This window comes from Hyperoodon ampullatus (genome assembly GCF_949752795.1).
Source record: "Hyperoodon ampullatus genome assembly, chromosome: 5".
In the NCBI taxonomy this organism is placed as follows: domain Eukaryota; kingdom Metazoa; phylum Chordata; class Mammalia; order Artiodactyla; family Ziphiidae; genus Hyperoodon; species Hyperoodon ampullatus.
Window position 1 is genome coordinate 9,083,013 of NC_136918.1, and position 25,153 is coordinate 9,108,165.

A 25,153-nucleotide genomic window follows, 5' to 3' on the forward strand; every position below is an offset into this window, starting at 1 on the left:
TATAGGGTAACTCAGATATGTTTAAGAGAGATTTAGTTGATCAATCTACCTTTTATGATTTGCATACCTTTATCATTTTTGGCTTGGAAATTTTAAATGCTTCTCTTTATTTGCATATTAATAAGCATTCATCACTTTCATCTAAGTACTGATTTTTACAGAATTATAGTCATTTTCTTTATTTTCTGGACACTATTAAATTGTGTTTCAAATGTTTTCCTTGGCCTTATGCTACTTAAGAAAAGACATTTCAAATCTCCATGTGGCTAAGTACCATTTAAATACTGTTTTTACTATTCATTTCTAACTGTATTACATAACAGGCTGAGATGTTCCACTCTTGCTTGTCTAAGTATGGCACTGAGAAAAGGATTTGGTTCTGTGTGTGTGTGTGTGTGTGTGTGTGTGTGTGTGTGTGAAAAGGGATTGAGAAAAGGATTTGGTTCTGTGTGTGTGTGTGTGTGTGAAAAGAGATTTACACAGACTTGAAATAAAAACATAAATGAACAGGAAGAAGAATGAAGAAGAGAAAACACTCTGTTGTCTATTCTTGACCAATAATTTGCCCCATAAATTACACATCACAGAATTAAAAGCATTTATGGGAAGGAAAAAAAAAAGAATACCATTTTGAAACATTGGACAGGAACATTACTTTCTTTTGTAGAGCAAGCATGCACACACATAAAATCTTTAAGCCCGGCTTAATTAGGGGCTCTTTTTAGTGTTAAGATCATTTCAATCTCTTAAAAGGATATCCAAAACTATGTTCTTAATGTATGGAAATAAAGTGTTTACATTACAGTAAGAAAACTTAAATCAGTTTGGTTTAAGAGCAGCTCAAATAAAATAGAACAAAGAGAAGTATGGCCTACTACCAGGAAAAAAATATATTTTTATTTGGAAAACACTTTATTTGTATCCTTTGCTTTCTCCATTTTGAGATCTTTGTTCTAGCTCATTTTGGGTAATTTCTTCAGAAAGTATAGACTGCATGGCCAAGAAATGTACCTTTTGCACTTAATCTGAATGACGTCTTAGCCGGACCCTGGAATATTGGCTCCCAGTTCTTTTTTCTCTGTAATGGGTAGATGTTGTTCCACTTTCAAAATTTTACAACTAACTTCCAGGCCGGTCTGATTCTCTTCTCTTTATAAATCAACTATTCTTCCTGTCTCGACTCTTTCCTTTATTCTTGGGATTCAGACAATTCATCTACATATGACTGTCTTAGTGTGCGACTTTTTAAAACTTGGTAAAGCCATTTCACTCTGAAAACTTAGGTCTTTCTTCAGTTCAGGGACATTTATTTTCAATTATCTCTTCAATTTTTACATTTTCATAATTCCATTTCATATTCCAGAAAAGAGACAATTAGTCACATATTTCTTTCCTCTGATCTTTCCTCTATATCTCTTACCTTTCAGCTTTATTTTCTGTTTTTTCCTTTTTGTTGTTAAATTCTTCCTGATCCCTACTTGGGTTTTCAGCACTGTCCATTTTATATTTTATTAATTTCTTTAGATATTATATATCACGGTTTTTGTCCTTTGAAATTCTTTATTTGTTCCCAACATTTCTTTGCAATATTTTCTTTTATCCATTTACTGTTTTATTTTTGTTGTTGTTATATTTTTTAATAAGTTTATGTATTTATTTATTTTTGGCTGCGTTGGGTCTTCGTTGCTGAGCACGGGCTTTCTCTAGTTGCAGCGAGCGGGGGCTACTCTTCATTGCAGTGCGTGGGCTTCTTACTGCAGTGGCTTCTCTTGTTGTGGAGCGCAGCCTCAGTAGTTGTGACACACAGGCTTAGCTGCTCTGTGGCATGTGGGATCTTCCTGGACCAGGGATCGAACCGTGTCCCCTGCACTGGCAGGAGGATTCTTAACCACTGCACCACCAGGGAAGCCCACTGTTGTTGTTATTTTAATCTTCTGTTTCCTCCATGACATCTGCCTCTGTGGGAGCCACCTGTTGTGCTTTATCGAACTTGGGCACCCTCCTTCAAGGTACTGGATGTTCTTGAATGCTTTGTGCTCTCCTTCAGGTCAGGCTTATGGGGTTGGCAGGCAGTGAGAGGTAAGGAAATGAATACCCTTGGCTCTCGGGTTTCTCAAAGTATGAGAAAGATTAGGCTTCTCCACTTAGCCTGGAAGAGGAGCAATTCAGACCAATCAGTACTGACGTCCACTGTTATCAGGTTCTCCCAGGAGTGGGGAGGCCCAGCTTTTTCTTCTCCACATCTGAGGGGATTTTCTCTTGGCTCAGCAGGCTCGATCCATAGAGAACATCTACAGGGTCCTCACCAGACTCTGGTATTTTCACCAATAACACTCAGCTGGTGCCCTCTACAGACCCTGGGCCTGCACAGTCTCCTTGACAACTCAAGGCTTCATTCATGGCTGGGGTCCACTCCAGCTGCAGCCATATTTATCTTACTGTGTGTCATCCTAGCAGGAAGCAAGAGGGATGCAAGACCATGAACAAAGACCCTACTTACTAGCAATAACATGTAACAATTCACCACCACCTAATTAGTTCCTAGATGAGAGAATGTTTATCTCATCTCCTCTAATGAGAGAGGCCGTTATCTCTCTTCAGAAGAGACCCAGAGAGAAGAAACCAGTTTCCTTTATTTCTAGTAAACAAGAGTCCTGGGTAATTTAAAATGTATACTGGGAGTCTGATGGGGCTTGCCTGGAGCAGGCAGATGTGACATGTAGCAATTAAACGTGGAATTGCTAGGGAAAAGATGTCCCCTGACCCACGTTACCGGAGGACAACAGAGGTGTGAACTCTCTCAGTTGTAGAAAAGAAATAGGGCATTCTTTCAGTTCCTTAAATAGGCCATGCTTCTCCCCGCTCAGGGCCTTCTTCACTGGTCCTCTCTGCTTGGGCTGCTCCTTGACCAAGTGCTTCTCCCATCTGTCCAACCACTTGTTCTTCCTTCAGTCCTAGCTAAAACACGACTTCTTTTTTTTTTTTTTTTTTTCTGCGGTACGCGGGTCTCTCACTGTTGTGGCCTCTCCCGTTGCGGAGCACAGGCTCCGGACGCGCAAGCTCAGTGGCCATGGCTCAGGGCCCAGCCACTCCGCGGCATGTGGCATCCTCCCGGACCGGGGCACGAACCCGTGTCCCCTGCATCGGCAGGCGGACTCACAGCCACTGCGCCACCAGGGAAGCCCACGACTTCTTTCTTTCTTTCTTTCTTTAGTTGCAGATGACTTTTTTAAAAATAAATTATTTATTTATTTAATTTGTTTATTGTTTTTGGCATTGGGTCTTTGTTGCTGTGCACGGGCTTTCTCTGGTTGCGGCAAGCGGGGGCTACTCTTCATTGCCGTGCGCGGGCTTCTCATTGCAGGGGCTTCACTTGTTGCGGAGCACGGGCTCTAGGCACGCGGGCTTCAGTAGTTGTGACACGTGGGCTCCATAGTTGTGGCACTTGGGCTCAGTAGTTGTGGCACACGAGCTCTAGAGTACAGGCTCAGTAGTTGTGGAGCATGGGCTTAGTTGCTCCGCGGCATGTGGGATCTTCCCGGGCCAGGGCTCGAACCCGTCTCCCCTGCATTGGCAGGCAGATTCTTAACCACTACACCACCAGGGAAGCCTGAAACATGACTTCTTTAAAGAAGCCCTCCGATTCCCCAGACCAGACAAAGCCCTCCCTTTAGAAAGAGATCACTGATTCTACCTCTACATCTCTTTCCTGGTACTTAACACTAATTTCTTTTGTTTTTTTCAATTATTCATTTAATATACATCTTTCCTGCTAGACTATAACCTCCGTGAGGGCAGGGAGTGACTGTCTTAGCCACTGGTGTCTCCTAGCATGTACAGGTCCAGGTTTGTACTTAGCACTTAATTACTTGTTAACTGAATAAAAGCTGGAAGACAGAAATATTTCTAAGGTTGAGATAGCAAAATAGAGAACAAAGAGCGAAGGGGAGCCGAGATGGACCAGATGGAAAGGCAAAAGAGATGATCCCATAGGGACTCAAGGGGGAAAACAGTGAGAGAATTGGCCTGTGTGAAAAAGATTAAGAAAATAAATCTGAAAGTCAAGATGAAAGTGTCTTAAAAGAGCTTTTGTGCCTGAGCTCGACTGAGGCATTCAACCCAGTAAAGGGGTAGGAGGAAGCCACCATTCAGAGGGGAACAAACCCAGCATGTCACACAGACATAAATGCTCAGAATACACATCTTCAAGGAAATGACAGGGTCACTCAGGCTCTTATGCACTGTGTTTCTCCTGAACATAATTCAGTTATTTTCTCGATATACTCATTAAAGTGAATTCTCAGAACAGAAAGAGATATATTCAAATAAAGGTCAACTTTTTTTTACATTTCAGACAGATGTATACCAGTAATGTTTAGCTCTGCCAACGATTGAAATTTTTAAGTAAATAATTCAACTCTGAATTCTCTCTCTCTCCAGTCAGACAAATGGTCCTGCTTCCTGCCATAGATGGGACTGGTCTTTAGGAAGGGCTTATGCGTCCACTGGAAATCACACTGCTTTTCTAGGTCAGGGCCATTTAGCTCCATCCCCCAGAAAAGAGTTTTCCTCACTTGAGAATCACAGTGAATGAGCGCCAACCCAGCAAAGCAGTGGAAATGATTCCCCCTGATAATGTGCACATGATGTTAAAGGAACTTGGGAATGATTTTTTTTTAATGAGGAATGTGAAATTATTCTGCTTTTTCTTTGCACTTTTTTTTGGGGGGGAGGAGTAAAATTAATAAAAGGTATAACTAAAAGAGAAGAAATAGGTAACCTATATTTTCTATTTCTGATAATTCTGAGGTGACTAAAGATACATGTCCAAAAAATTAAAAGAAGTACATTTAAGGAAGAAGAGACTTTTAAGTGATAAAAAGCTTCCAAATAAACAGTTTGTTGCTGTTGTTAATGAGTAATCTTATGCTGATAATTCAGGTGCAGGCTTATAGAGAAAGAGAGAGAAAGGAAGAAATGGATTGGCATTTTCCTCCTTAAGTGTATGTTTTCTGCCAACAGAATTATCTTTGTCTTTAAACAAATTGGTTTAGTTCAAATCAGCAAAATAGATAGCAGAGCCCCTCATAATTTAATAGTTATCAGAGATAACTATTGTTAATGCTTTGGTATATAACACTACATACTGTATGCATTAAATATGGTTATATAATATATAGGCTCTTCATTATTCACAATAGCCAAAAAGTGGAAACAACCCAGATGGCCATCAACTGTTGAATGGATAAATGCTCGTTCATCCATATGGTGGAAAATTATTCAGCAATGAAAAGAAATGAAGTAATGATACATGCTACAACATGGGTGAACCTTGAAAACATTACATGCTGAGTGAAAGAAGCCAGTCACAAAAGACCACATATTGTTTGATTCCATCCATATGAAACGTCCAGAATAGGCAAATCCATAGAGACAGAAAGTCGATTAGTGGTAGCTTAGGGCTGGGGGATAGAACAGGGAGTCACCGCCAGTGGGTAGGGGGTTTCTTTTATGGAGAACAAAAATATTCTAAAATTAGACTGTGGTGATGGCTACACAACCCTGTGAAAATACTAAAAAATACCGAATTGTACACCTTAAGTAAGTGAATTATTTGGCATGTGAATTATATCTCAAAAAGCTTTTTTTTTACAAAAAAGCAAAAAATATTCATACAGGCTGTTCTGCGACTGCTTCATCCCTTCCTTAATGTATCACAGACAGTGTTGCATGTCAATAAGATGTGCAACTACATGGTTATTTGTGACTACAGTATTTGTGTTATTTGTACAGCGTTCCACTATATGGACATACTGACATTTACTTACTTAATGCTTTAGTATTAGACAGGAACTTATTTCCAATTGCCGTGTTAAACACCCATGTATGTACACATGTCTTTGCACACCTGTATGATTATTTTCTTAGGAAACAAAGAATAGACCTGAGGGCCAAGGGTCTGTACTCTATAAAATGATACATGTTGCCTAATTGCCCTCCAGAAAGGCCATACTAATTAACATTCATCCCAATGGAAAACAAGAATACTTTTCTCTCTACGTTTCCATCAATACTGAGCATTGTAGAACTAATTAATTTCTGACAATCATAGGAGACATCAATTTTTAAATGTGTATTTCTTTGATTATTGAATTTAAACAGCATATTTTAACAGTCACTTGATTTATAAAATACCTATTCCTCTCCTTTTGTCCAATTTTTTGGTCATCTTTTAAAATTTTTCTAACATATGCTACAAATTGTCCTTACCAGTTTGTCTTTCAATTTTGCTACAGCATCTCTCCCTACACGTTCTAATGTTTTCTATACTTAACATCTATTATTCTTTTTCTTTATGGTATCTGGCTTTAATGCCTAGCCTTTTACCATCCCAATGTCATAAAAATAACATCCTGTATTTTCTTCTAGTGCGTCATTTTATTTCGTTTCATTTGAATCATCCATCAGTGCTGATCTGCGATCCTGTGGCTTTCCTGAGTTATGTCTGGCCTATGAAATCTGTTGAAACAGACGACTCACCTAACTGTTGAGCCCACTGTATGGCAGTACCGGTGTCTGCTGCATTGCCTTCAGCTAAGCACACCACTTCTTGCCCAATCTTCCACCCAATTAATGGATAAAAGCCTTAAAAACAAATAAACAATATAAGTCACACAATAAATAGTGAATTCATTACAAAGATGTCTACAGTGGAACAATTTGATTATCTCAAAAACTAGCAACATGCCTGTGGAGTCAGACTGCCTGAGTTCAAATCCCAGCCCTCTCTCACTTTCTAGCTGTGGTCTTACAAGTTTCTAGTTTCTTAGTCTCAGTTTCCTCGACTGTAAAGTGGTCTACCTCAGAGAGCTTCTGTGAGAATAAACTGAAAAAGGACTTAGGGCAGTGCCTGGCATAGAAAAAGAACAATAAATATTAGCTTTTAGTAGCTACAAGCATATCTATGTCTCTAGAAACACAGAAACTATTTTAATTGAGAAATTAAAGGTTATTATGAGATTGGTTTGTCAGACAACTAACCATGCTATTGCATTTATCTGTAGTTTCTAATTTTTTTTTAACCCTTTATTGAATTTGTTACAATATTGCTTCTGTTTTATGTTTTGGTTTTGTGGTCCCAAGGCATGTGGGATCTTAGCTCCCTGACCAGGGATTGAACCCGCATCTCCTGCATTAGAAGGCGAAGTCTTAACCACTGGACTGCCAGGGAAGTCCCCTATCTGTAGTTTCTAAACAACATTCCTAAATAGAAACAATGATCATTCTTCTGTTGTTGTTTTTTTTTTTTCATTTAATTTAATTTTTATAATGATCATTTTTCCAGCTTTCATTTTCCCAGTTAGGGAAAAAGGAAGAACTTTAGGGGGGACGAAAGGCAAGAAAAACATTTTTAAATCCACCTCTTAGTAACCATGTTAGGAGACCAGAGCTCAGACTAAGAGCCCCAAGCTCTCCTGGGTGTAGTTACACAATCTAAATTTCTTGGTTTGTGCATTCCAGGATTTCCTCCATTAGAGAGTAAATTCTTAGCAATTGTCATTAAAACCCTAAATATGCATGGGTCACTAGTTGAGAAGTACCACCACCAAAAAGTATCACAAAAAGAAGAAATTCTAACACATAAAAGAAATTTTAGAGGCCTAGAAAGATGTTTTCAACAAATATAACATGTATTATAGGTAAATATTTGGAAAGCTGACCAAAATACCCTAGTCTTTCTGAACTTTTCCCTAAAATCTTTCTCATTTTTTAGTGCTTTTAATTTAAGAAAAAAGGGAAATGGGGATTAACTTTCTCTAAGAAGAATAATGAAAAATATTAGACAATATCCTTAATATAAAATAAGAAAATAGTGTCACAAAAGTTAAACAAGTAAAAAAGAAGGGATATTTTATTAATAAATAGGATAAATTCTAACTACCTACCTCCAACACTCTGTTGAGGGTTATTTCCAGTATTAATATCCAAAAATGTCCCAGTTCCCATGGTTAACTTCACATCTCCTGTCTGGAAGCAGCATTCTCCAAACATGGCTGACTGCTGGTCAGCAACCTGCCAAAAACATTCAAATATAAGACCTTGGGCACTTAGCAGTGTTCCATTTCACTGTATCCCACTGTCTTACTTATTGTATTCTCATGGTTCACCACGTTATTTCCTTTCCCTTAAAAAAAAGGAAACAGAGAGCAACAACTATATTATAGGAGTCTCTCTAGGACTAACGTTATGGGGATAACTAACGTGTCTCGGGAATTTTCAGCAGTCTACCTACTTCATCACTTTTAAGTATCATAAGAATAATCTTAGAAATAAAAGTCAGAATAAAATTTGTCCAGAAAAAAACAACTAAGATTGTTCATTTGCAACTTGCAAGCATTTTCATTCATTAGTCAAAATAACTGGTCACACAAATTTCTCTCTTTAGGTGTATAAGTAGATGTAGGTTAAAACTATACATTTCCCAAACATACATTTTTGTTAAAAAAAATTATAACTTTTTTTTTTTCACATCACACTGCTTGCAGGATCTCAGCTCCCCAACCAGGAATTGAACCCAGGCCATGACAGTGAAAATGCCAAATCCTAACCACTAGACCACCAGGGATTTCCCTATAACATTTTGTTAATGTAACTACATGTAGATATATATACAGCAATATTTTAAGGACCAAAACTCATCTGAAGAATGCTTTCTCACTAATCTATGTCTTCTAGCCATAACTTAATCTAAACCTGAGCCTACCCTGAGTTGAATAAGACTGATCCTCTCCAGGAATTTGTAACTTGAGAATTTAATTCCCCTCCCCTCACTTGATTTCTCCACCTACCATAGTGACTGTCCATCTAGGGACAGATGCTCTATACCTCCTGTTTAAGCTGTTACAGGAAATTAAAGGCAAGATCTGAGTTTCTATAATCAAGAAAGAAACCTCAAAAATCAGAAACAGCTAATTTTTCACTCATCCACAAATTCTTCACCAGCTAAGTAGATGCTGATGAAGGATTTTATAAAATGTAAATATATTTCTTCTTTACTTTACTTGCCCTATCACGGTTTATCATTATCCTATATCATATATAAACTAAGCATTGGCCCCACCACGGTTTTTTGTCTCAGAGTATTAAATACAAGCCACACATTACTCAAAATACAACATTTTTTAAAAATTTAACACAGTTTTCTGAAAAACTATATATAGAGAAGTCAGAAAAGGTTATAAAGTATTTCCATGATAGAACACTGGCCCACAGGTCCCCTTTCTTATTATATTGAGAGCCCTTTAAGTTAAAAAGAAAAAAGATACTTTAACTTTATTCTGCAAGGACCTCTTTTGTTTCTTAAATCTAATCCTAACTATTCATATACATTCATTTAGTTTATACTATACAAGGAGAAGCCCTCAAGTTTTCTACTTACCAAGGCCACTACTGGTATAGGCACACCAAATATCTCTTCATCCACTGATCCAAAATTGTGGCTTCAAATAAAATTGGTGAAAAAGTAAGTTATAGCTCTAGAAATATTAATTCTAAAATTCAGCAAATTGTTTTTAGTGTAGGCCAAAAAGTTACATAATGAACATACAAGCACCTCAAACATGTAATAAGACGCTTTTCCCTACACAGGCCAGGTGAATTCAGGGACAGTTTTGCTGGTTTCTATGTCTGATTTTCATTATTACCTTGTATCCTTCACGGGAGGCAGCAGAGAGAGCGGGATTGAAAGCAGGGAGGTGATGAGCTTACTCCAACACATCTGAGCACAGAAACATGTCATCAGAATCCAAGCTAAATTACAGAAAAATTGGTGATTCAAAAACAAGGGAAGGGGCTTTCCTGTGGCTCAGTGGTTAAGAATCTACCTGCCAATGCAGGGGACACGGGTTCGAGCTCTCCGGGAAGACCCCACATGCCAGGATCATCTAAGCCCATGCACCACAACTACTGAGCCTGTGCTCTAGAGCCTGCGAGCCACTACTTCTGAGCCCACGTGCACAACTCCTGAAGCCCGCGCGCGCCTAGAGCCCACACGCCTAGAGCCCAAGCTTCATAACAAGAGAAGCCACCGCAATGAGAAGCCCGCACACCGCAACGAAGAGTAGCCCCCGCTCGACACAACTAGAGAAAGCCCGTGCGCAGCAATGAAGACCCAATGCAGCCAAAAGTAAAATAAATAAAATAAATATATTCAAAAAAAAAGTAGGGAAAAAAACTTTACCTCATATGGGTCAAAAAGTCCAGTTGTACTGGCATTTGAAAAATCTGTGGCAAATTCAGAACCTAAATTTATATTGGAAACGATTTATTTATTATCAGGTAGTATAAATCAACACCTATCCCTAGTCTATAGTATCAACCTTTGTCTGCCCTCAAATTCATTCCAAAATGTGTATTTCCAGTGCAAAGTCTCCAAAGCAATTCCCCACTAAACCTTTTTGAAATTTTATACTTTGCAAAAGCACTTTCAGGCACATTTCCATACCATGATTCCCAGTTTAAAGATGTGGAAAGGGGCTCAGAGAAGCAACGTGATTACCTATAGCTATACTATAGGTATAGTTGCAAAGTGGCAAATTAGGAATTGAACTCAAGTCTTACCACTCTAGAAATTATGACTGTTCCTCGGTCTTATGTTTGAGGTTTCATCACAATTTTAAAATCACCCTCCTCTTAGAATAAATCTGAAATTAATCTAGCTTTAGTATAATATGAAGTTACTACAGTACCAAAGAAACAGTATGTCTGGGATATGGGGGAAAAAGTTTTAAACTTGCACTTTTTTCAGATAAATCATTTCTGTCAGTCAAATTCCACTTACTTGAGATACAGATCTATCAAATCATCTTTACCTTTTGTGAGCTTATGTAACAACCAGGTATCAATAGTCCCAAAGCAGCAATTTTCTTCTTCAATTGCCTTTCGCACCTTGAAAATACAACAGCACAAAAGCAATTCAAAAGGCTAAATTATTAAGTGCATGACTAAGTGCCAACCACTAAATACAATATAATCCCATTTTTTATAAAAATTAATATATACATAGAGAAATAATTTCTAGAATTTACCCCCAATGGTTCTAAGCAATTACTATAGGGTATGAAAGGCTTTAGTTTTACACCAAGAATGTTTACTTTTGTGATAAAAAAACAAAATGTATCTCTTTTTTAGTTTAGATATACAAATATGTCTAAATATAGAAAGTCTAAAATGGGATGGCACAGTATGGCTCACAGGTCAAATCCAACCTGTTGTCTGTACCTCAAGTTAAGAACGTTTTTGTAATTTCATAGTGGTTAAAAGAACAGAAAGAATACCTTGTGACACATGAGAAGTATATGAAACTCAAATTTCCATGTCCTTAAATAAAGTTTTACTGGAACACAGCCATGCTCATTTATTTATGTATTATTTATGGCTACTTTCATGCTACAGTGGCAGACTGTTTGTGACAGAATCCTCACGGCCTTTAAAGCCTAAAATATTACTTAGCTGGAATGTCACAGAAAAATCTGCCAAAGGAAACAAAAGAATCAAAACCTCTTTAAACTAGCTAATAGAGAAATTGGCATGCTTGTAAAGATATCATTAACTTACTGGAAAACAATTCTGCAAATCCTACTTGATCACCTCTTCAGCTCCTATTTGTCCTTCAAGACTAGCATTTCTTGGGTGTGCCTAACCCAGTACCACACGGGCAACTTCCATATAGCCATTATCTCACAGCATCATTACTTCCCTAAGCTCCTTAAGAGCAGGAACTAGATTGCATTTATAACCCCAGCACCTAGGAGGGTTCCTTTCATATAGCACATGTTAAAAAAAATTGGAGAAAATATTTGCAAACAAAGTAACTGACAAAGGATTAATTGCCAAAATATACAAGCAGCTCAATATAAAAAAAACAAACAACCCAATCGAAAAATGGGCAGAAGACCTAAATAGACATTTCTCCAAAGAAGATATACAGACTGCCAAAAAACACATGAAAAGATGCTCAACATCACTAATCATTAGAGAAATGCAAATCAAAACTACAATGAGATATCACCTCACACCTATCAGAATGGCCATCATCAAAAAATCTACAAGCAATAAATGCTGGAGAGGGCATGGAGAAAACGGAACCCTCTTGCACTGTTGGTTGGAATGTAAATTGATACAGCCACTACGGAGAACAGTATGGAGGTTCCTAAAAAACTAAAAATAGAACTACCATATGACCCAGCAATCCCACTACTGGGCATATACCCCGAGAAAACCATAATTCAAAAAGAGTCATGTACCACAGTGTTCACTGCAGCTCTATTTACAATAGCCAGGACATGGAAGCAACTTAAATGTCCATCGACAGATGAATGGATAAAGAAGATGTGCACATATATACAATGGAATATTACTCAGCCATAAAAAGAAACGAAATTGAGTCATTTGTAGTGAGGTGGATGAACCTAGAGTCTGTCATACAGAGTGAAGTAAGTCAGAAAGAGAAAAACAAATACCACATGCTAACACCTATATGTGAAATCTAAAAAAAATGGTTCTGATGAACATAGGGGCAGGACAGGAATAAAGACACGGTTCTGATGAACATAGGGGCAGGACAGCAATAAAGACACAGACGCAGACAATGGACTTGAGGACACGGGGAGGGGGAAGGGTAAGCTGGGACGAAGTAAGAGAGCAGCACTGACATACATACACTACCAAATGTAAAATAGATAGCTACTGGGAAGCAGCCGCATAGCACAGGGAGATCAGCTCGGTGCTTTGCGACCACCTAGAGGGGTGGGATAAGGAGACTGGGAGGGAGAGGCAAGAGGGAGGGGATATGGGGATATACGTATGCATATAGTTGATTCCCTTTGTTATACAGTAGAAACTAACACAACACTGTAAAGCAATTATATTCCAATAAAGATGTTAAAAAAATAAAGCATGCTAAATAAATGAGATTTAAAAAAACAGCAAATGGAGACATTTAAGAATGAATCATACTTTAACAGTAGAAAGGATCAATAAAATGAAGACATGGGCTTCCCTGGTGGCGCAGTGGTTGAGAGTCCGCCTGCCGATGCAGGGGACACGGGTTCGTGCCCCGGTCCGGGAAGATGCCACATGCTGCGGAGCAGCTGGGCCTGTGAGCCATGGCCGCTGTGCCTGCGCGTCCGGAGCCTGTGCTCCGCAACGGGAGAGGCCACAACAGTGAGAGGCCCGCGTACCGCAAAACAAAACAAACAAACAAAAAAAATGAAGACAGATGACATGAGTTCCAAAAAAAGAAGTCATCTGTAGATTACTTATAACAAGTATTTTGAAGAGTCAAGTACTATACCACTTAAATATGGAGTACTTAAGGTAATATTATTAGATTTCAAACTCTTCTTAAATTTAGAAATTGTGATTCTAAAATTTGTTTCAGATTAGACAAAGGTTAATCTGTATTTCAGCAAGTAGCAATAATGCGTGCCAGGTAGTAAGTTCACTTGCTCATTCAAAAAATACTTGAGGGCTGCCCTGGTGGCGCAGTGGTTAAGAATCTGCCTGCCAATTCAGGGGACACAGGCTCAAGCCCTGGTCCGGGAAGATCCCACATGCTGCGGAGCAACTAAGCCCATGTGCCACAGCTACTGAGCCTGGGTGCCACAACTACTGAAGCCTGCGCTCCTAGAGCCCATGCTCCACAACAAGAGAAGCCACCGCAATGAGAAGCCCACGCACTACAATGAAGAGTAGTCCCCGCTCGCTGCAACCAGAGAAAGCCCGTGCACAGCAACAAAGACCCAATGCAACCAAAAATAAATAAATAAAATAAATTTATTTTAAAAAAATATTTGAGAGCCAGGCCCTCTGATTGATAGGTAGTAGGCCCTTGTGAGGCTAGATGGACACAGAGTAGGTATCAGGGCTTGCTAAGGTTGGAGGACCAAGGGCAATCCTCTGCCCATTGGGTTAAGACTCCAAATGGCTCTACCCTCGGAGAAAGGGTAAACTAGAAGGATGGGCTCTTATAGGAACTCCAACTCAGCTTTGAACCATCTCAATCATTAAATTGGATTGAGATAATGCTGGTGCACAGAAGAATGGCAGACGCATACATAGATCCTATCCAGAGCAACATATGTTAAGGCTCTCGTAATTTCTACACACAAGCTCACAAATACAATGTCTAGTTCATATATATATATACACACACACACACACACACACACACACATATATATGTATATATATACACACACATACATAAAAACAAGTAGCCAGGTTCACCAAACTCATCAAGTTGTATGTATTAAATATGCATAGCTATTTGTATGCCAATAATCATACCTCAATAAAGTGGCTTAAATTTTTTTTAAAAACCAATTAAGTAACCAGGCATACAAGGAAACAAGAGAACATTGCAGGGGGTGGGGGGAAGAGAAAGAGACAGTCCATAGGAGCTATAGATATTGGAATTAATAGCCATGGACTTTTAAAATACCATGCTAATTATGTGGGGACAGCAAGTGAAATTCTAGAACTAAAAAAATTCAGAACTTAATGGATGGGTTTTCATAATAGCACATTAGAAACAAAGAGATAAGAGATTTGGAAGACAGGTTAGAAGAAAATATCCTGAATAAAGTCCACAGAGACCAAAGAATAGAAAATATGTAAGGTAGAGTGAGAGACAAAAAGGATTTAGTCAAAAGGTCTAACATACATGTAATCAGATTTTCAGAAGGAAAGAAGATAAGCAGAACGCAGCAGAAATTTATATTTGAAGATAATGGCTGAGAAAATTTCCAAATCAACAACAGATATCAAACAATGAATTTAAGACGCCCCACAAACCCCAAACAGGTTGTCACACCTAGATAATAAGCACAGAAAAACGTGTTTGATAAAGTCCTAACAAAATGTCTTGGCAAACTAGGAAAAGTAGAGAATTTCCTTAATTTGATAAAGGATAGCTAAAGAAATTTATACTAAATTTATACTAAAGACGCTCTACAAACCCCAAACAGGTTGTCACACCTAGATAATAAGTGCAGAAAATGTGTTTAATAAAGTCCTAACAAAATGTCTTGGCAAACTAGGAAAAGTAGAGAATTTCCTTAATTTGATAAAGGATAGCTAAAGAAATTTATACTAAATGTGAAATGTTGAAAGCTTTTGTTCCAAGATCAGGAATGAGAAAAGGATGTTTGTAGTCATCGCTTCTAGTCAGTATATCCTGGAGGTCCTTGTCAATGCAAAGGAAAAGAAAGGCGAGTACAGTCACATTTCTACATCATGTGCTATTAGAGCAGCGGGTCCCCAACTTTTTTGGCACCAGACACCGGTTTCACGGAAGACAACTTTTCCATGGACGGCGGCGGGGGGAGGTTCAGGCGGTAATGCGAGCGATGGGGAGCAGCAGATGAAGCTTCGCTCGCTTGCCCACCACTCACTCCTGCTGTGCAGCCCCGTTCCTAACAGACCGACGACCAGTACCAGTGGTTAGGGACCCCTGTATTAGGGAATTGCATTAAACCAATGAGATACTACGTCACACCTATCAGAATGGCTAAAATCCAAAACTGACATCAAATATTAGCAAGGATGTGAAGCAACTCCCATTCATTGTTGGTAGAAATGCAAAATGGTACAACCACTTTGGAAGACAATTTGGCAGTTTCTTACAAAGCTAAACATAGTCTTACCGTATGATCCAGCAATCACATACCTAGGTATTTACCCAAACGAGGTGAAAATTTATGTTCATACAAAAACCTCCACACAAATGTTTATAGCAGCTTTATTCATAATTGCCCAAAACTGGAAGCAATAAGATACCCTTCAATAGCTGACTGGATAAACACACTGTGATACATCTACACAACGAAATACTAATTAGTGGTAAAAAGAAATAAGCTATCAAACCACAAAAAGACATGGAGAAACCTTTAATGCATATTGTTAAGTGAAAGAAGCCAGTCTGAGAAGGCTACATTCTGTATGATTCTAACTATACAACATTCTGGAAAAGGCAAAACTATACACAGACGGTTAAAAAAAAAAATTGGTGGTTGCCAGGGGTTAAGGGGTAAGAGGAGAGGGATGAATAAATGAAGTGCAGGGGATTTTTAGTCAGTGAAACTATTTTGTATGATACTGTAATCACAGATACATTACATTAATAATATTTTATAATAATGTGTTACTGCTGATTCATCAATTGCAACAAATGTAGCATATTAATGCAAGATGTTAATAACAGGAAAACCGTGTTGGGGGGAATATGGGAACTCTGTACTTTCTGCTCAATGTTTCTGTAAACCTAAAACTCCTCTAAAATTAACATGTACTAATTTTTTTAAAGGACAAAAGATTTATTCCGCCTGTATATGTCTTCTTGAGTCAGTTTGGGTAGTCTGTGCATTTCTGGGAAGTTTTCCATTTTATCTAAGTTATCTAATTTGGCATACACTTGTTCATAGTATTGCTTAATAGAGCTCTGTACTTCTGTGAAGCTGGAATTAATGTTCCCTCTTTCATTCATAATTTCAGTTATTTGGATCTTTCTCTCTCTTTTTTTTCTCGTTGTCAGTCTAGCTAATCTTTTCAAACCAACTTTTGGTTTTGTTGAATTTTTCAACTATTTTTCTATTCTCTGTTTCATTAATTTTCATTCTAGCCTTTATATTACTTTCCTTCTGCCTGCTTTGGGTTTAGTTTGCTCACCTTTTTCCAGTGTCTTAAGGGAGAATATTAGATTTGTTTTCATGTAGTCTCTCTATGTAATATAGTCTTGTTCTAAATATCCCTGTAAAGACTACTCTTGCTACATCATATCGTAGTATACTGTGTTTTCATTTTCATTCATCTCAAAATTTTTCTAATTTCTCTTGATACTTCTTCTTTTACCCATTGATTATTTAAAAGTGCTTTGTTGGGCTTCCCTGGTGGCGCAGTGGTTGAGAGTCCGCCTGCCGATGCAGGGGACACAGGTTCGTGCCCCGGTCTGGGAAGATCCCACATGCTGCAGAGTGGCTAGGCCCGTGAGCCATGGCCACTGAGCCTGCACGTCCAGAGCCTGTGCTCTGCAACGGGAGAGGCCACAACAGTGAGAGGCCCGCGTACCGCAAAAAAAAATTTAAAAAAAAAAAAAATTAAAAAAAAAAAAAGTGCTTTGTTTAATTTCCACATATTTTTGAACTTCCCAAATTTCTTTCTGCTACTTATTTCTAATTTCATTCCTTTGTAGTCATAGGAATACTTTGTACAATTTCAGTCCTTTTAAATTTATTGAGACTTGTATTATGGTGTAGCATATGTTCTATCCTGGAGCAGGTTCCATGTGCACTTAAGAAGGATGTATATTCTGCTGTTATTAGTTTTCCATAAGTGTCTATTAGGTCTAGTTGGGTTATGCTGTTCAAGTTTTCTATTTCCTTGTTGATCTTCTCTCTAGTTGTTCTAACTACCACTGATGAACTGTTTATTTACACCTTCAGTTCTGTCTGTTTTTGCTTCCTGTATTTTGGAGCACTGTTATTATGTGCATTATTATTATATATATATTTTTTGGTTGCGCAGCTCAGCATGCAGGATCTTCCCCGACCAGGGATGGAACCTGTGCCCCCTGCAGTGGAAGTGTGGAGTCTTAACCACTGGAATGCCAGGGAAGTCCCAATTGTTATATATTTCTGATGGATTGACTTCTTCTTATTATGAAATGCCCTTCTTTTTCTCTAGTAACATTTTTTGTTTGTTTTTAAAGTTTGTTTTGTCTGATATTAGATAGTCACTTAGCTTGTGGTTGCTGTTTGCATGGAAATCTTTTCCATTCATTTGCTTTTTAAAAAAATATTTTATTGAAGTATAGTTGATTTACAATGTTGTGTTAATTTCTGCTGTACAGCCAAGTGATTCTATATACATATATATACATTCTCTTTCATATTCTTTTCCATTATGGTTTATCACAGGATACTGAATATAGTTCTCTGCACCATACAGTAGGACCTTGCTGTTTATCCATCCTGTATATACTAGTTTGCATGTGCTAATCCCAACCACTCAATCCTTCCCTCCCCCCTCCCCCTCCCCCTTGGCAACCACAAGCCTGTCTTCTCTATGTCTGTGAGTCTGTTTCCGTTTCATAGATTCCATCCACTTACTTTTAACTGATTTGTATTTTTGAATCTAAAGAATGTCTCCCATAAGACAGCATATAGTTTGATTTTGCTTTTTTATCCAGTCTAAAACCACAATGAAATATCACTACCTATCCACAAAATGACTAAAATTAAAAAGACTGATAATATCAATTATGATGGTAAATGAAATTATAAATTCCTCCTTCACTGATGAGGGGTGTATAAATTGTCAAAAACTGTGGAAAAATGTTTGATATTATCCACTAAAGGTGAAAATATATATACACATTCATGCCCTAAAAATTCCATTCCCATACAGCAGAAATGCATTTACATAGCATTATTCATAATGGCCCAAAATGTACATTTGGAAATAACTCAAATGTACATGAACAAAAGGGATAAATGGATAAACTATGTAAAATCATATACTGAACACTAAATAGCAATGAAAATATAAGGAAATTAATTTACATACAATTTGGGCATATTTCACAAATATAATGTTAAGCAAAAGGAGTCAGACACAAAAGAATAAGCACTGTATGATTCCATTTACAAAATTCAAAAATATTTTGGAATATTTGGAATAAACATGTAAATTGTAAAAGTGGAAAGAAAATGTAATACATAGTGCCACAGTGTTCTAGTTCTTGATTTGAGTAGTGTTACACAGATATTTGCTCCACAAAATATCACTGAGTGGTACATTTTCGTTTTGTTCACTTTTTTATATGTGCCATGACTCACAATAAAAAGGTTTAAAAAAACAAACTGAGTAAGGATTCCTTGTCTTCCATCCCAATGTGGTGGACACTTAATTTTCCCTCAAATAATCAAATTATTATCTTTATTCCTTGCATTTTTTTCATCCCTATAATCTAGACACACACACACACGCACGCACACACACACAAACACACTCTTTCCTTACCTCAGTCAGGTTCTGCAAAATCCAGGCCAATCTCAAAGAAACATGCTGGGTTGTGAAAGTGAACAAACTGGCTGCTAAAAATCGTTTACTTCTAGTGAAAAAGTACAGCATTCGGCAGGAGCTGTGTATGAGCTATTTTAAAAAAAAAGATATTTTAGGAAAATGCATTTAATGGTGTTTGATGTTTCTATATTAAATTTCATAAACATGCAAACAAACCCAATAGCAAACAATTTATTTCACTACTTATAAAGTGTTCTCAGCACTTAAGGAGATCAAGCAAAGCACCCTAAGAGGACAATTTGCATTCTAAAATACAAAATGTGACACACCTGCTATGAACTTCTTTAGCAAACACTAGAGGTTCAAGTACTTATAAAAGTCTTTTAAAAATAACTTATTTTTGGGCTTCCCTGGTGGCGCAGTGGTTGAGAGTCCGCCTGCCGATGCAGGGGACACGGGTTCGTGCCCCGGTCCGGGAGGATCCCACATGCCGCGGAGCGGCTGGGCCCGTGAGCCATTGGCCGCTGAGCCTGCGCGTCCGGAGCCTGTGCTCCGCAACGGGAGAGGCCACAACAGTGAGAGGCCCACGTACCGCAAAAAAAACAAAACAAAACTATTTTCTACCTCTTTACCTATTTTTAACTATGGAAATAAAGGTAGAGAGTCAAGGGAGAAGGCTATTTTTCTATTAGAAATATATTTTTAATCAAGTTAGTATTAACCCAGAAGGGAAGCTCCCCTACACACTAAGTGCTTAAAATCTGGGATAAGAGATTTTATTTAATACTATTTATATTTATCTAATGATTGAAGATGAAACATACAGTTTTCAATTTACTTCTTCGTATGCAAAACCTTTAACTGAAAAAAAAAAAAAGCCTTATACAGAAAACTAGCATTGAGTTTTAAGGTTTGTAAGACGTACTAAAAAACACCCAAAAAACAACAAGAAAATAAACCCTTATCCTGCTACCTAACTAGAAGGATGCAGATGGACAATTCAACTTCTGAAACTGATGTTTTACAAAACATTCATTTATAGAGAATTTACCTACTTTATGCATTTTTTCCTATTATTCCCACCCCTCCCCAAAATAAATGGAAAGATTTTGGTTTATTTATTTAAAATAGAAATAAATTTATTTTTCTTTCATTTTTAGCATAATGCATCAATCAAGAAATGTGTAGACTCAGTTCTCTCTACATTTCAGTTTTGTCCTTTTTTGTTTTTTGAACAATGAGGCTCATTTTAATTTTTTCACCTTTTTTTCTTTTTGGTGAGAACATTTATGCTCTGTTCCCTCAGCAAATTTCCGTTATACGATACAGGATTATGAACTAGTCACCATATTAGGCATTAGATCCCCAGACCTTATTCATCGTTATAACTGAAAGTCTGTACCCTCCTTTTCACCCTGTTCAGTACTCAAACCTTCTGCACTTCCTTATATTTTACATTACTTATTAAATATAAGACTATGTTAAAGTATTTAAGGTGAACACCCAGAATCCTTCTTCTGATGTGTTATATGTTACGAAACATCTCGAACTGAAATGAGTTCTTCTTCCATAAGCAACTATACTTTTCCGTATAAAAACTTAGATTTAGGATCCTTCAGGGATCTTCTGTTAAAATGCAGATACTTTGGCGGGGGCACACAAAAAGTACTAAGAGTTCTAATACCTGCACTTTTAGTCAACATATGAACGAGGAACACTTTTGTTCATATATTTAACAAATATTTATTGAGTACCTTCCATGTACCAAGAAGTACGCTAGGTCCTGAGAAAACAGAGTGAACAAGAGGCAGAATCCCTGCCTTCTTGAAATTTACAGTCTAGTGGGAAGAGACAGACAAATACGTAAGCAAATCAATAAATGAGATAATCTAAGAAGACACTGGTTGTAAGATGAACCACTATTTAACGTACTAACAAAAAAGAAAAAAGTCCTGCTAGTTAAATTATGACATAATTGTAAGATATAATTTATGGTTAAAATAACCAAAAAAAACCCTGATGATTAAAAAATGTGTCCTAGTTAAAAATCATCCTTTTCAAAATTGGAAAAAAAAACGTTATGTCTTATAACTCATACATTGCTGGTGGGAATGCAAATGGTACAGCCACTTGGGGAAAAAGTATGGCAGTTTCTTACAAAATAAAACATGCAGTTACCCTATAACCTAGCAGTCATCCTCTTGGGGTATTTATCTCAGAGAAATGAAAACTTATGTTCACATGAAATTCCATAAACAAATGTTCATAACAGCTTTATTTGTCATAGTCCCAAACTGGAATTAGCACAGATGTCCTTCAACAGGTGGTACATCTGTACCACTGAATACAACTCAGCAATACAGAAGAAACAAGCTATTGATACATGTAACAACCTGCATTCTCCAGAGAATCATACTAAGTGAAAAAAGCAAATCAAAAACATGTTTTATGGGCTTCCCTGGTGGCGCAGTGGTTGAGAGTCCGCCTGCCGATGCAGGGGACATGGGTTCGTGCCCCGGTCCGGGAGGATCCCACATGCCGCGGAGCGGCTGGGCCCGTGAGCCATGGCCACTGAGCCTGCGTGTCTGGAGCCTGTGCTCCGCAATGGGAGAGGCCACAACAGTGAGAGGCCCACGTACCACAAAAAAAAAAAAAAAAAAAAAAAAAAACATGTTTTATGCTGCATGATTCCACATATATAACATTTTTGAAATGAGAAAAATGTGTAATGGAAGACAGATTCGTGGTTGCAAGGAGCTAGGGATGGGGGGGTGGAGGTACACAGGAGAGCGGTGGATGTGGTTATGAAAAGCAACATGAGGGAGGGATCCTTGTAGTGATGGAACAGTTCCGCGTCTGTTCATCATCCTTGCGGTGACAGATACGTGAACATATGGGAAAAAACTGTACAGAAACTAAAACACATACACATACCTACAGACGGAAGTGAGTACAAGTAAAACTGGGGAAATCTGAATAAGATCTATGGATTATATTAATGTCAATATCCTGGTTGTAACATTATGCTATAGTTTTGTAAAATGTTACCACTGGGAGAAACTGCAAAGCCTGTAAGGGGTCTCTATTATTTCTTCCAACTGCATGTGAATCTACAATGACCTCAATTAAAACTTCAATTAAGAAATGTACATCTCAGAGTCTCTGAAATTTGATGAGTGCTGTGAAAGAGATAAAGGACAGTAATAGAGATCGGACTGGGGGGTGGGGTGAGGAGCGCTACTATGAATAGGATGGCAGAGAAGGGCTCCCACAGAGGAGGTGGTGGTGAGGCTGGGCCCTGAAGGATGAGAAGGATCCAGCCATGGTGGCAGAGAGAGCCCCTTGCAGATACGAGGGCCTTCAGGTAAGAAAGGGCTTGAGGGCTGGCAAAGCTGGAGCCTAATCCTTAGCAACTTCAGGGTGAGAGGGGTCTGGGAAGGGGTCAGAGCTGGAGACAGGGTCACACTCTGGTAAGGAGTAGGGACTTCTATGCTAAAAGCAAAAAGAAGCCTTAGCAACCGACAGGCAAGAATCGGAACAGTGAGAGGAAGCATGGGTGCGTGGCGTGACTGGAGGAAACTGTGGTGCCAGGAGATGGCCACCACGCCCCGATTACTTCACCACTTTGCCTGCGGGTAGCCTTGGCTAAACGCACGACCTTGGTGCCCGCTCTGGCACACCCTCCCTAAACATTTCCAAGAACCTGAGTCAACAGACCATAAGCATCTGGAAAAGGATGATTATAGGGTAGGGTTCACTGGCAGGACCAGCTCTGCAATTTTGTGTGCTAAACTCCATGAGTCTGTTTGTGTGCATTTCTCTGCTAAGAGAGGCCAAAACTTATATCATATACCTGTTCAATATCAAGCAGACAAGTGCTTTAAATGCTCAGTTTTGTGCTTGATGTCAGTTTTTCATCACGATTTGAGATCTGGGGCTTATACTACAGAAATAAATGTTTTCACAATTTATTTTAAAAGGAATAAAAGTTTTATTAAACACCTCACTGACTAACGTAAGGAACATCTAATGACTGGACCTATTAAAAACTAAAATTATATATTAAAGTATAACACTGCACATTATAAATAGTATAATTTTAAATTATATCATTCAAAGTTCACAATATTTCCTTACAACCACTTTCAACTCTCTTACTCTATCTTTCCCATAAACAGCACCTCTCAGTATTCAGCCTCACAAGTTATTAAAGCAAGGTGCTTTTTTATATATTAAACTAACAAAAAAAATCATTGTGGGTGAGCCTATGGCAGATTTGTTTCACTCATGCATTGCTGTCATATTCTATAATGTATTCAAGTTTGTTTTCATATAAAATCAATGTCTCCGAACACTTATCAAGGAAAACTGATGCTCCAGACACTCCCCATGTACCACCTCGTAGGGGCAGCCTAACTGAGAAGGCATTTAACTGTGCAGCATTAGAAGCATTAAAACAATCAATATGCAATATTGATTGTAAGACCAAATATTGCAGGTTTCAACATATTTGAGGAGCTGGAAAATTGTCTCGCTCTTTAACTCGGTAGTCTCACACTTTGGAGTGAGATGCTACTACTGCTGTCACTGTAGTCATCAGCATCATCATTTGCCAGGCAGCATGGTGAAAGCTTGTGGCAGTCAGCTAGTTATCTATCTCAACACCCATTAACCATTTTTATAGCAAGAGATGATAAAATCTGGACATAGTCTGTATCTTTTCTGGACATAGTCCATATTTTTTTGATTTCTCCAGGAATGGAAATGAATTCTCACTCACTTGTGAACCTCTGATCCACCCCAAACCTCCTCAGCAGTTCCTGAGGTGTAGCTGTTAAGGACTTCGGTCCACCAGCACACTCTTGGGTGACTGCTATTAAATTTCACTGGGGTGGGGAGTGTGCATGTGTGTATTCTCTGCTTAATGTCCTTAGACATCATCAGTAGATGATACAATTCTGCCTACGGCTAAAGGACATTTACAGGAAAAAAACAGTAACATCCAAATCACTGAACATAAGAAAAAGATTACCTTCATTAAAAGAGAACCATTCCAAGATTTTACAAGTTCAATAGCTCTTAGGTCTTGCCAACTAATGAAGTTGTGGAAATGCTTTCCCGTTTTCCTAAGAAAAATGGAAACAGTATTTTGAGACTCAATATAAATCAGAGACTATATTATATAAAAATCTGTCACAAGAGAAAACAAAATTAGAAGCCAAACTGTAATTTCAACATACAATTTAATTAACTGGGGCTTTCTGAATGCCTTCTTCTCTTTGATTTGATAAACTGAACACACTTTGTAACAATTATGTGATGTACAGTATAAAATTTTAGATCAGATTCTATCCCAAAAATATTCTTTTTGAAGCATTACAATGTATACACTTCCAAAAACAAAACTGATGAAAAGCCTTCAAAGACTTGTTTATACAATTTTAAAAGCAAGGTAAAGAAGCCAATACTTTCTCTTTTCATTGTACTTATCTTAATATACACAATCAGATAAAAACTTCTGTACCTACAGAACAGCTAAAATGTAGCCTGAGCCTGTTTTTTTTTCTTTATAAGTTTATGAATTTTTGGCTGCGTTGGGTCTTTGTTGCTGTACATGGGCTTTCTCTAGTTGCAGCAAGTCGGGGCTATTCTTCGTTGCAGTGCACGGGCTTCTCATTGTGATGGCTTCTCTTTTTGCAGAGCACGGGCTCTAGGTGCATGGGCTTCAGTAGTTGTGGCATGCGGGCTTCAGTAGTTGTGGCATGCAGGCTCAGTAGTTGTGGTTCGTGGGGTCTAGAGCCCAGGCTCAGTAGTTGTGGTGCACGGGCTTAGTTGCTCCGTGGCATGTGGGATCTTCCCGGACCAGGGCTCAAAGCTGTGTCCCCTGCATTGGCAGGCCGATTTTTAACCACTGCACCACCAGGGAAACCGCTGAGCCTGTTTTATACCTCTCACCTTTAGCACTGGTTCAGCCCCTGACTGGCAACCTACCCAGGCTTCCCAAAATTAGTCCAAAAAAAAAGAAATTCAACAAACTCTGGGTCAATACTACAATAAAAGCACAGCACTA

General features: G+C 38.3%; 1 protein-coding gene across 1 annotated transcript in view; it reads right to left on the minus strand.

The window, feature by feature from the left end:
• GK5 (glycerol kinase 5) overlaps nt 1-25,153 on the minus strand; it is a gene marked incomplete at its 5' end in the record, with an annotated part of 86,194 nt that overhangs the window by 21,953 nt on the left and 39,088 nt on the right. The window contains 8 exons of the mRNA XM_079704142.1: nt 6,541-6,645; nt 7,947-8,073; nt 9,440-9,500; nt 9,705-9,778; nt 10,241-10,302; nt 10,872-10,947; nt 19,081-19,212; nt 24,116-24,209. Of these exons, the coding sequence (XP_079560268.1) occupies nt 6,541-6,645; nt 7,947-8,073; nt 9,440-9,500; nt 9,705-9,778; nt 10,241-10,302; nt 10,872-10,947; nt 19,081-19,212; nt 24,116-24,209 (731 nt within the window). The remainder of the gene's footprint in view (nt 1-6,540; nt 6,646-7,946; nt 8,074-9,439; nt 9,501-9,704; nt 9,779-10,240; nt 10,303-10,871; nt 10,948-19,080; nt 19,213-24,115; nt 24,210-25,153) is intronic.